Raw genomic sequence first — 12,179 nt, 5'->3', positions numbered from 1 at the left:
CCTCTTCAATTCTTATTTTGAATGAAAGGTTTGAAAACACCATTTTCTAAGCTAAAAGTGCATTTGAAATAGATTTAATAATTTTAAATAAAAGATATAGATGTTTCGAAAAAACAAACTTTTGAACAAAATCCTTAGAATATGAATGGTCAAACTTGGGGTGTCTACACCTGCTAATAGCGTTAGCTGCATAGTTTCAAGAACTTGGTTGTACCTCTTGGTTGGTATCCTTACCCTTCGACGAGGGTTGCTGCTACTCATCTGATGCACCTCTAAGGGGTACGTTTGCTGAACTTTGGTGACCACATTTGCCCAAGATCACGTTACTTTCTGTTGTTCTGCCGCCTCCCTCAGAGCATATTCAATCAGATTCATCCCATTCTCCTGCAGACTCCCACCGCCTAAAGGACGCCATTCTTCCGCCCCCACTAGGGATCCCTGTGTGTCCACTTTATCCTGCACTTCAACCTTCATGTCACTGAAAAATCCATGTACCAAACACTTTGAAGAATTTGTTTGTGTGAAAAAAGAAAACTTTTGCTAAAATTACTAACCGTCCAACCAATAGCTAAAATTTCTCCTGGATGCAACCACTTATCCATATGATCGGGATAGGTTGTATCTTCTAGTTCTATCTATCATAGATGAGAATGCGATTTACCCCGTTTATCTGGGTAAGTGGGTGCACCCAAACACCCCATGTATGTCAGAGGATAGGATCTTTTTTATGATATGGGCCCATTTAATCTTAGCCCGATAATTCTACACACGAGCCGGACCCGAGCTCCAAGCCCATTCTGTGAGGCTCGTGGCAGCCCCACGTCCTTAACGAATAAAAAAAAACCACCTCATCAGTTGAAGGAAAAGAACGGTCTTAGCCGTCGTTCCTGACCCAAACAGTCTTCTTCCTCCCTCTCCCGTGTCCTCTAGGAATCTGAGAGTGAGGAATATACCGAGAGTCCATCAAAGGGACGCTGGAATATGCGTCTCTGGGCTCGCTAAGATTCCTCCCAACCCTTCCCCCCCCTCTCCCCATAAATCCCTCACTGTTCTCTTTTCTGTGAAGTTCATCTTCTTTGCTTTGTGTGTGTGTGTGGGGGGGGGGGGGGTCTCTTGATTCATTTTCGACCGTTCCCTTTCATCGGCAAGCGAAACGGCACGCCCCCAACCCCAAGAACCCTCTCTAAGGTTTTTCCCATTCTTACCCTTTTTGTCATTTTTTTCCTTCAACTGATTTTGCTTCGGTTTCTCTTGATGTTCATGATTGTGTATCTTGTTTCTCTTTTTCATTCTATGTAAGAGTTTTTCTTTTTTTCTGCATCGATCGATCGTTTTGTGAATGTTGGTGAACTGTGCTTCTATCTTTTCTTGGGGATTATGTTGTTGCATATCGGCGTGTTGCGATCGACACTCTTTCCTTAACGAAGGGTATTTGTACGAATAGTTGATCAGATAAGGGGCGGCTTGTGATGTCTCGTTTAGTCGATTATGTCGATCTTTTTAACTCGTTTGTCAGGAATTCGGACGTGTTTTTTCTTAGTATGATTATATTCTCCATCCTCGAACAGAAAAAATTCGTGGGTGGTGGCGTATGTGGTTTAGTTTGTGGACTGTGAGGATTCTTTAGGAAGACCACTCGTTGGATATCACACACCTTCTCTTTTTTGTTTTCTTCGCAATGGATTGTCCCACTTTACTAGACTATCCCTTTATCCAAAGGTGCCGCAGAATCGAATGCATTGTTCACAAGGCGGTCTTTGGATGCTCACTTGTCTTGGAGACATTATAAGTTTGGAAATCTGCTTTTTTGATCACGATGTGGAAACTATCTGCTAGATTGTCAAGTGTTTGGATGAACACACTTACCCAGAAAAGCGGGATAAGTTGGGAAGTGACATTACGGAGCACCGTGAAACTTTCCCAATTTATCTCACCTTTTTGGATAAGTAGGTGCTTCAAAACCAACATGTAATGGACAGGGTAAAGCATAAGTTAGTTTGGTTGAAAATGGGACACTCACGCAGGACCTAGTAATTGCTCAAAATATCATCTCACTTTCTTCTGTAGAAATCGTTGATACCACAGCATATAATTATACAGATTTTATGCGTTGAATTGCAAAGTGAGAGTGATTGTGGATATTGTATGAGCACCCAAATAAATGTCAAGATGGAAGTTATCCTATAACTGTTGTATCTCTGCCTTTTTGAAATGCCTCTCATGCTATCCATTTTTATGGGACTACCACACGCCATTGTAAGAGATCCTGCTCTTGCGTATTGCCTGTTTTGTTGTTTCCGCATGTCATGGCTGGGGATCAGAAGAAGGCACTTCTTTGGTGAATTTACGTTAGTTGAAGAGTCAAGCATTGACATATTTTTATATATATTGCAAAATATTGATTATGAGCTTGTATTTTTACTTGGATAAACAAGCTGGGGATAACCATGTGGGATTTGAACCAAGACCCCTTGGTCATGATAGTGCAGGCTTACCATCCTGCTATCTCATTCGATACTGATTATGGGTAATAGTTGATGGTGCATAAAAGCAGATCATAAGCCAATGCGTTATGGTGGCCCAGCTGAATGTTGTGCCATAAGCTAGCTCATGCTGTGGACTTGAATATAAAATATGTGGTACGGGTTATGTATTAGACTTCCCTATGTTTCCTTCAAGTTAATATTTGAATTTAGAGTCTCAAGACACCCATTTTTACCTAAACTGATTCATTTTAGCAGGCCTTTACGTTATTTTTGAAGATTCGCTAAAACGGCTTTTGTGCACATATAGCCATTTCTCCAAGAAGTTTTGCATTTCCATGCCTCAAAATGGTCTTATGGTCTGCCTCATCCTAGAAATCTCATAGATACATTCCTCATATCAAATGTGAAAAACTTGTGGATCTCATTTGCCAACTTGAATTCTAATGCAAATGGTTTCCTTCATTTTTAACCTTGACAATCATCGTAAAATTCTTCATTATTAGATGAATTGCTAGCATCTTTAGTCATCTGTCTATATTTTTGTTCTCCTGCAGGAGTGTTGGAGTTCTGTCTTAGTTCCAGGTGGATCTTCAATTTATTCTGCTAAGTTTTTCTGTCTGTGTGAAAAATTATCAAAGTTTCTCATCGGGATTTATGGAATGTCTTCTTCATGCATAATTCAGCATGCCCTCAGTCTTTTCATCCATGCGGATCAGTCCTTTGACTCTCTTTTTTTGTTAAACACCTGCACATCAGGAGTTCTCTTAATATTGTGCATTAATTATGCTTTGCTGCAATGCTTTCTTTGTGACTTGAGCACGTATTCAACTCTTCATATGGAAAATTTCCATAAGAAATATTTCTTTAAGATATAGACAGGAGCAGGAGCATCTCCTTCGTATCAATCCCTATATTCTGAAACATAATGACTTCTGTCTTAGGAGTTGATTTAGTTTCTTAGCTTTTATGTAGATGAGCATATGTATAGCAGTTGAAATTGGAGATTTCCAAACCTGTACTGCAGAAAAAATGTTGTACAGATTTTCAGTTCCAGCTGTTTTGGAAGTCTATTGACAAGATGGATTCCAGAGTCGGTATTGTAGCCCACATATGTCTCATGCATGGTAGTGTCACAACCATGGTGGCGTGTAAGTATCCTGTGTGTCCAATGAGTGCGTTCCTTTATTGACTCATATCATAAGTAAAAGCACTAAACTTCTTAAGGATTTGATTGTTTCTCTAGTTGGTCTTTACCAGTCATACAAACATAAATTGAGAGAGGCTTCCTTAGTTCATGGATTGCTCTCTGGTACTCTTATGTTAGGTCATCTTGTGTTATCATATACAGATCATCCAAAACCTCTGAAAACATGGGATTCTTGACTCTTGAACATCTTAAAATGATTCATACCTTTGTTTTCTGTGACATTACTATTCACGACTGTTTATAACTAAGCATCACTAGCCCAACTGCACATTGCCATTGCCATATAATCCTTCCTTCTTACATTGCTGGTGCCTTTTTCTTTCTTTTTTGAACTCTTCATTCTTCAAGTTAAGCAGCCTCAACTGTGAAATATCCAGAAAAGTATAAATTTGATATGTGCAAATTGATAGTTTTGATTAACATTAGAATTAGGGGTGGCAAAACCTGACACGACCCGCCAACCCGCCTCTTAGGCGGATTCGGGTTGGGCTTAAACTAACCCGTTTAATAAACAGGTCGACCCGCCTAACCCGTTTATTAAATGGGTCGGGTTCGTGTTAGGGGTATGCCAACCCGCCAACCCAGCTGACCCGTTTAATAAACGGGTTAGGCGGGCGGGTCAACCCGCCAACCCGTTTACCCGACCCAACCCGTTTATTAAACGGGTTGGCGGGTCGTGTCGGGTTACCCGTATGATAAGCGGGTCGGGTTCGTGTTTGCCACAGCCGACCCATTTAATAAACAGGTCGGGTTCGGGTTGAGGTATGCTGACCCACCAACCCGACCCGATTGCCACCCCTAATTAGAATCAATGCACCTAATGGTCAAGGAAATAAATTTTGACATTTATTATGATCCAGCTCTTGTTTTTGTGGAACATCTCTATGGACTTTGTTGCAACTAGTGTTTCATTTACTTGATTGACGCATTTCATTGACATGATATATAGATCTGTGCAACTTATGTGTCTGAATTTCTATCAATGAATCTGCAGCTTATGGATTCTGAGAGAAAACCATCTGCTACTAGAGCCTTGGAGGGGGTTCATGGAGTGCATTTAGTTCGACATTCACCATTTATGGTGCAAGAGCTACCTCAAGATGCCAACTTCAGTCCTAGTTGCAAACATGCAGATGCTGCCAATCACAAAATATTGATGCGGTGCTGTAAAATTTATGCTATGTTTTTACTTTTTTTAATCAGACTGTTTGCTCCCTCTATTCTAGCTTTCATTATTATGTGATGTTTGTTAGAAACTTTTGTTCAGCACGTTTTTGTTTACTTAAATTCTCAACTGTTCAATTGGTTGTATGCATCAGAAGAATATGGCAGATGCGACCACCATGCTTAAGACCAATTCACTGTAGCTTCCAAGGTAATTCAACATGTAAGGATCTGAATTAGTAAAAAATAATTTGCACATTTGGTTGTTACCACATTTAGTCTTTTATATGCTACTTTGCTTTTCTATAGGTGATCAGTCTGTCGCAGAAACCGTTGCTAATGTTCTAACATCCTTGCCTTTTATTTTTCTAGGCATCCAAGCCCCTAGGTGAGTTTCTGTTTTAAATATTTAAAGCTTGTGTAAATTGTTTGATTACTTGCATTATTGCTTGTTTCATATCTGAATCTTGTTTTAGTTGAGGATGCAGAAATAATTTGACTAGTTCACTGTATGCAAATTCATTAATTGGTGTTGGAGTGGCATCAAGTTTATACCACTCCTCAAGAGGCAAAGTCAGAAAGTATTTGAGATGGGCCGATTACACAATGATAGCGACAGCAACAATTGTAAGTATTCATATCCTTATGGATCTTCTGTTAGTATGGTGTGAATTTCTTAAGACATCATCCTTTTGAATCTGGTCACATGGTTCACAGCAGGACTGTTTCTCAAGAAATCGCTTAAATTGACAAATGATCTTGACAGTTGCCAGTTTGCCATATTGTGGCTTCTAACCTTGAGTGCGAGAAACTCTGCACGGACAGAAGTTCTAATATTTCCTAATCTTATAAAATGCTACTGGCATTGTCATATTTCTCTACAGATGTAATCTCGTCTTCATATGACTAATTATTGGCTTAAATATTTTGATATTCTGAAAGATGAAGCAATTCTTTGAATGCTTGTTACAAATGGTAGGAATAAGGTAGACTTCAGAACTAACACAAATGAAAAAGTTTTTTCATTTTTCTTATTTTTCGAATTTGTGTGTGTGTATCTGAGAGAGGCTATGAATTCTATGCTGGAAACCCAATAAATAAAGCAATTGTAATAACAAAAAATTGGTTAAACCAAAGAAAGAAAGCAATTATAAAAACAAAAAAATGGGTTTGTTCAGGATTCCATGTTGAAAATGAATAAGCAAATAAAGAATCCACTGACAGTATGGGATTCTCAAACCAAGGTTCTAGACTGCGATTGAAGGGGAGAACCAATCTTGTTTCTTCATAAATGAATGGAAATGGGTGCCATTTCTGTGGGAACCACCCAAAATCAATGAACCCCAACAGCACCCGGTCCCTCCCTTTTCCCACTTAAACATTCCTTGGTGTGAACCTCCTTTCATGACAAACAAGCACTCCCGAAGGTGTTTAAAGAGTGACTAGGGGGGAAATGCAGTGGAAAGGGACCAAAGCGTTTCAGTGATGCTTTAATTTTAGCATGGGAGATAAACTTAAAAGAGAGAATATTCTAAATACAGGTAACAGAATAAGATGCAACATTAAGGGCTAGGCTTTCCATGCTGGAGAGCTTAGATGAAAATTGTCCAAATTTGAGACCATGAAAGGTGATGGAATAAGAGGTTGGTAGGCCCTTCTATACTTCAAATGATATTTACTACAGTATATGCTGGCAAAAGTTAGTATCCGTCTTGTTTCATGAGCAATGCGTTGTGGCATTGATCCATCTTCAGATATTACTTGCACTGATTTTCAAATCTTGTGCTAATTTTTCTCGCAGTGTCTTTCAAGAGCACTGAGGAATGAAAATCCTAGATTCCTTATGGCAGCATCTGCATTCTTTCTTCCATTCCAGCCATTGATGGTTTCAGCTGTGCACACCGGTATGATGGAGGTAAGAGATCAGTCATTATTGTATTAGTTGTGAAGCTCACAAGTCACACGCACAGGACAGAGAAATATGTGCATGCATGTATATGTGTGTATGCACGTGAGCCTGCTCTCTTGTGCATGTGCTGCAGCTACTGTCATCTTTAACTGTTAAAAGAGTTTTCCACCTTCACCCTTTCATCCTTGCATTATCATTCTTGTCAGGTTGCATTTGCAAAGAGAGCGTCCATGAAACCAGAGCTGAGGATGGCACACAATTTGCATACATTGTCATCTGCTCTGGGAGGTGCACTCTTCATAGCCGATGACCTCTTCCCAGAAACACCCTACCTTCATGCCGCTTGGCATCTTGCTGCGGCAGTTGGTGTTGGGACCTGTAATAAGTTGCTAGAATGATCTTTTATAGAATGTCATAGCTGTTCACCTGTAATATTAAATCCCCGTGAGCAATTCTTGTCCATTCTTGATGCACGTAGGCCTTGGTCCTTAAGAGGACACAGTCAAAAGGAAGTTGTAAAAGCTTCGGATGCAAAAGTTCTTTTAAGAAAAAACGAGAAAAATGAGAGGAATATCTGTATTTTTAGAGCTTATATGACTTCTGTATGGCTTCCGGTTCAATTGGCTAGTGAGCCGTTGCATATGTGCATCTTAGTTGGACTCTTCTACAGTGGGGCTACCGCCTGTTGGGAGCTGGTGGAATCTGAAACCGTCTCAGCAATTGAGTTTCCATAGCTGTAAAATCTAATTGCAGAATCTCAAACTATCACATAAAAGACCTCCACGCCTGTAAAATCTATGTGGGAGCTGGTGTTGGAGAGATGAAAGGGATGACGGGAGTGGAAAGAAAATGGGTGATGAGAGTGGAGTTGTCAACTGCATCCTGGTGAGGATGTAGTTAAAAAAGACTCACCCCCCCCCCCCCTTATTAAGGTTGTCAACGGGTCGTATCTGGTTCGGACCCAGGTGAGTCCAAACCTGGATCTGTTTTTTAGTGATGATACCGGGTCTGGACCCGGGTCCTATAGGGTCTGCTATAAGATAAACCAAAACCTGGCTTCCAAACATCAATGATGGTAAAATGGGTTAGGTAGCATTTATTAACTCCCCATCTCTGGCTCCCCCAAACAGAGCCTTAATTCATTTGATAATCCATGGCCGGCTACTTTGTTTCGGCCCATGTAGGTTGATCGCCCTGAAGTTCACTGGTAAGCGAACCGGCTGCTCATAAGTTGGCTGGGTTCAGCCTGATGCTAAATGCGCCTACATAAAGAAGGGTTGTTCAGCCCAACTCGGCTTATTTGGGCTCGTGAAGATGATATGTTCAGCTCAACTTTGCTCATGTAGGCTCGTAAAGATAACGTATGCAGGTTTTATAGGATATATCATATAGTAATTGTGTGCGCATATTAGTTGCTGGTCATGACTTCGGATACAAGACGTTCGGAGTCCATTTTTTCACTCTATCATTTAAAAAATTTATATAATAAAGTTATTCAAATTTTCTTTTCTTTCTATGAGCCAGCTGAACTTGCCCTGAGCTCGTAACAGAGCGAGCTCATGCTTCTGTTCAAACTTGTATTGAGAGATGAATTTTAGGTCATCTTTCAAATTAATAAGGCAAGGCAGGATCATTCAATTCATTTACCAGCCCTATTAATTTGAGAGATGACCTAAAATTCATGTTTCTTCTCTCCCAGCTACATGGCAAATTGCTGCATCTTCAAAACAATAACCTTTTGAGTTAAATTTTAGGCGATAGGCATGCAAGAGAAAGAGAGAGAGAGAACTTGGGCAGGACACCTTTCATTTGGTAAGTGCTATAGGAGCAGCCCCAAGGGGGGTTGGGGTTGTGGGATCGGGCCTTGGCTGCTAGACGGGGAGTCAAGGTTCGATACTCTTGGCGTCGCCCCTCTGTGCAAGCCAATGCATAGCATATAGGCTCTAGGAGCAGGGGTCTTAGCCTCGGAGTTTTACGCTGCCAGCACGATGACTGTAGGTATGGCAGGCTGACCCAGCACGACTAGGTCTTCCTGCCGGGTGCGGTTTCTTCGGGTTATAAATTAAAAACAAATGTTATAGGAGCAACCTTAGTTCCAGGTTATAGGCACAGTTTGACCGAGTCAATGAAGGGCTACGACTTCCTTGTTGATCAACACTATGAGAAGGGTCTTATGATAATATAGAACTTCAACTTTGTACTTTAATGTTTTTTAACTGCATGATAAGGGCCTTATAACAATATAAAACTTCAACTATACATTTGTTTTCTTACCAAAGCAATAAATGATTGAAGCACCCCAAGTATATCGATGAATGCGTTGCAATAAAATAAGATCTTTCAACACTAGTTGGCTGCTAAGGAGTCGGTAGACATAAACAGCAATTGAAAGTAAAAAAGAAAAAAATAATAATAACGGGCGATAGCATCTTCATATGAGATTCAAAGGACCCCTTCTTGAGCCCAAACCAAGATTACGAGGCGCTTGACATGAAAGCTGAACTTCCCTAAAACCGAGTTGCTCAGCTCCAAAGTCCATACACTACATTATTTCCCGTTCTTTTGGACGAACAGCAATGCATATTATTTGGATGGGACATTACTTTAGGGTGTTGACAGACTTGGTCTGTCCTTATGGTGATGATGATCATGACAGGCATGATATGATGATGATGACCATGATGAACATGTAGACCTGGATGAGCAAAAGCTGGATCGTTATTACAGGGCATCTTTTAGACGTACAAATCCGGGGTCCATAATTTTTTAATGCAGTGCGATGGTCCAACCCATCAGAAACCGTGTCGGTCCCGCTCGACATGCACCCTCTTTTTTAAAAGATGGTGCCCCACATTTAAGTCAATCTCATGGGCACCATTCATAACAAAACAACTAGCAACAATAATAATAATGATAGGATACGCGAATTAAAATAATTGAACAGTTATTCTAAGCCCTTCTTCTCAACTCCTCCTCACCATTAGAGTAGCAGTCTGCTCCTTCTACCTACCAAGAAAAAGAAGCAGCAGCAAACCGATGTTCTCTACGCAGAAAAAGAATAAAAATTATGATGTGGGGTGTAGTTTTTTCATTTCCTAATTCAAACTTTTGGCTGAAAATTGTGATGTGGGGTGCAGTTTTTCCTTTTCCTATTTCAAACTTTTGGCTAAAAATTGTGATGTGGGGTGCAGTTTTTCGTTTTCCTAATTCAAACTTTTGGCTAAAAATTGTGATGTAGGGTGCAGTTTTTCTTTTCCTTATTTCAAACTTTTAGCCAAAATTTGTGATGTGGGGTGCAGTTTTTCCTTTTCCTATTCCAAACTTTTGGCAAAAAAAATTATGATATGGGGTGCAGTTTTCCTTTTCTTATTTCAAACTTTTGGCATTGTAACGAGCAAAATAAGAGAGAACCGATATTTTGCATTAACTCGCTTCATCAATATGAACAAAAGAGATTGCAGTCTGCAAGGCACAGAGAGAGCTAGCTCTGCGCTTACAGAACATTAATTTACATATTCTTACACACTGCTGCGGTTGTAGCAGCAGCTATGATTCACTTGATAGCACCCTGACATCACTAACTTATTTTGCATCATAACCATAGTCATAGACCACCGTTTGCTCCATCAAATGCCAGAGACCAAGCGTCAATCAAACCAGAACTAAAAAAGCACAACAAAAACATGGCCAGGAAAAAGAGAAAAAGCAGAAAGAAGGTGGAAGAAATCTCTATATTTCAGTAGTAAAAAGAATTGTACAGGATCTGCTAGTTGTGGAGAGGATTAGGACCGGTATGAATCCTTCTCTTCTCTTGTCCAAACAATCTCTCAGCATCTCCGGAGCTGCTGTTTGCCTCCACAGATTGTGCTGGAGCAGGAGACAAGTTGACGAAAGCTTCCATCTTCAACCTGACTGCACCGGAGCTGCTTGGATATAGAAGCATCAGAAGAACCCAAAAGCAGAAAACCACATTCTTCCTCGTAAAAAACCCGATCATCCTAAACTGTCTGGCTGTTTCTTTCACTGCAAGAGAGGAGAAAATGGCGAGTGGAAAGAGAAGCAAAAGCTCAGAGAGAGAAGACTCCAAACTTTGATGTGTGTCTTCTTCTACATCCCGAGAACTTTATTGGGTCTCCATCAAAATAATAAAATCTATGGCCAATTCCCAAAAAAAATAGAGAGAGAGAGAGAGAGGAAAAAAAAGTTCTCATCTTAGGTGGACTAGTTTTATACCTCACATGAATCCTTAAGTTTGATTCTTGGAACCTTCTGCCCCTTTTCTTTTTTTCTTTCCTGTTGTTTTTACCTTGGTGTTTGACTTGAGCGGATGATTGTTATATTGATCTTAGTAATTCTCTCATTTCCATGTTCTCTCTTTTTGACTTGAATTATTATTTGTTTGTGTGGCAGGTCTGCATTGAGATTCTGGCAGTTGGAGGGAGTAACGAGGAAAGAAAGTTTGAGAGAGAGAGAGAGAGGTTTTAATTAATAATAAGAAGGCAAAGCAAGCAGAATCCTGACGAGCATACAGAGTGTGCAGCGAAAGCAGAAAGGAGGTTTTATGAGCGTGGTTTCCCGACACCGCACCGCGTCCTCATCCGGAGGTGTTGGTTGGCTTGTAGTAAATGTAGCCGTTGTTTACGCGATATTCAAACCCTTACTGTCGTGCTCGTGCGAAAGGCCTCACTTTCATGCTTCTAATTACTAAGCTGCCATCACAAGGAAGCGTTAATGCCAGCATTCACAATAATCTATTTCCTATATCTTGCTTTAGGTCTCATAAAATATGTTATTGACCTTACAATAAACTCTCTAATTTGCCCAAATTGTCAAAAAACGAAAGTTGTTGAATGGGCTCATGTCAAAAATCACGTAGATCTTAGATGTAAACGTGCCCATGCTGACAATTGCCGCGCTGACCATGATTATGCGTGTCACCATGTGGGAGTGGGGTTCCACCCTTTCAAAGAAACCATGTTGTATCTTCTCAATCAGGCCTTATGGATGTAATCAACATAGTTTATTTGATAGGAATCATGCTTTGGATCATGTTTTTTGGGACATAAAATAGAATTTTTAAAGTCATGAAATTTTGATACATTGTGAGCCATTGATTTAATAGATCTTAAAAAACCTACATGTATTCTATAATCACATTATTCAAAATTTATTTTCTACTAAATAATGCACATAGATCATATCTATAAGGTCTGATCAACAAAAAAAAGTTCAAAAAAATTGAAAATCTAACCATCATTACTATATATATGGGCGCTTCTATGTTGCTATTGTACCACACACTTGATTTACATAGATCAATGCTCTAAAAGAAAAACCTAACCATTGGATAATATTTAGCACATCCTATTTATTATTTTTATGTATTAAAGTTGAGTCAAATATGATGTTGTAT

General features: G+C 39.9%; 1 protein-coding gene across 3 annotated transcripts; it reads left to right on the top strand.

Moving 5' to 3' along the window:
• Positions 1–933: 933 nt before the first annotated feature.
• Positions 934–11,592, top strand: LOC149812520 (uncharacterized). Of its 3 annotated transcripts, none has more exons than XM_089993327.1 (7): positions 934–1,188; positions 4,688–4,854; positions 5,013–5,080; positions 5,167–5,245; positions 5,346–5,484; positions 6,659–6,772; positions 11,177–11,592. In XM_089993327.1, exons 2-7 carry the CDS (start codon positions 4,691–4,693, stop codon positions 11,249–11,251), a joined length of 639 nt encoding a protein of 212 aa, XP_089849453.1. In that variant the 5' UTR covers positions 934–1,188; positions 4,688–4,690; the 3' UTR covers positions 11,252–11,592. The 3 variants fall into 3 exon arrangements, with proteins under 3 accessions (XP_089849453.1, XP_089849452.1, XP_089849451.1); XM_089993326.1 differs by lacking the exon at positions 11,177–11,592 and adding an exon at positions 6,973–7,337 and having other exon boundaries at positions 936–1,188; positions 5,013–5,068; XM_089993325.1 differs by lacking the exon at positions 11,177–11,592 and adding an exon at positions 6,973–7,337 and having other exon boundaries at positions 936–1,188.
• The last annotated feature ends 587 nt before the right edge of the window (positions 11,593–12,179 follow it).

The sequence above is a fragment of the Nuphar pumila genome, chromosome 17 (assembly GCF_984573655.1).
Source record: "Nuphar pumila chromosome 17, dmNupPumi1.hap1.1, whole genome shotgun sequence".
NCBI lineage: Eukaryota > Viridiplantae > Streptophyta > Magnoliopsida > Nymphaeales > Nymphaeaceae > Nuphar > Nuphar pumila.
Note: the sequence above shows the minus strand (reverse complement) of the source record. Positions and strands in the feature narration are given on the sequence as shown.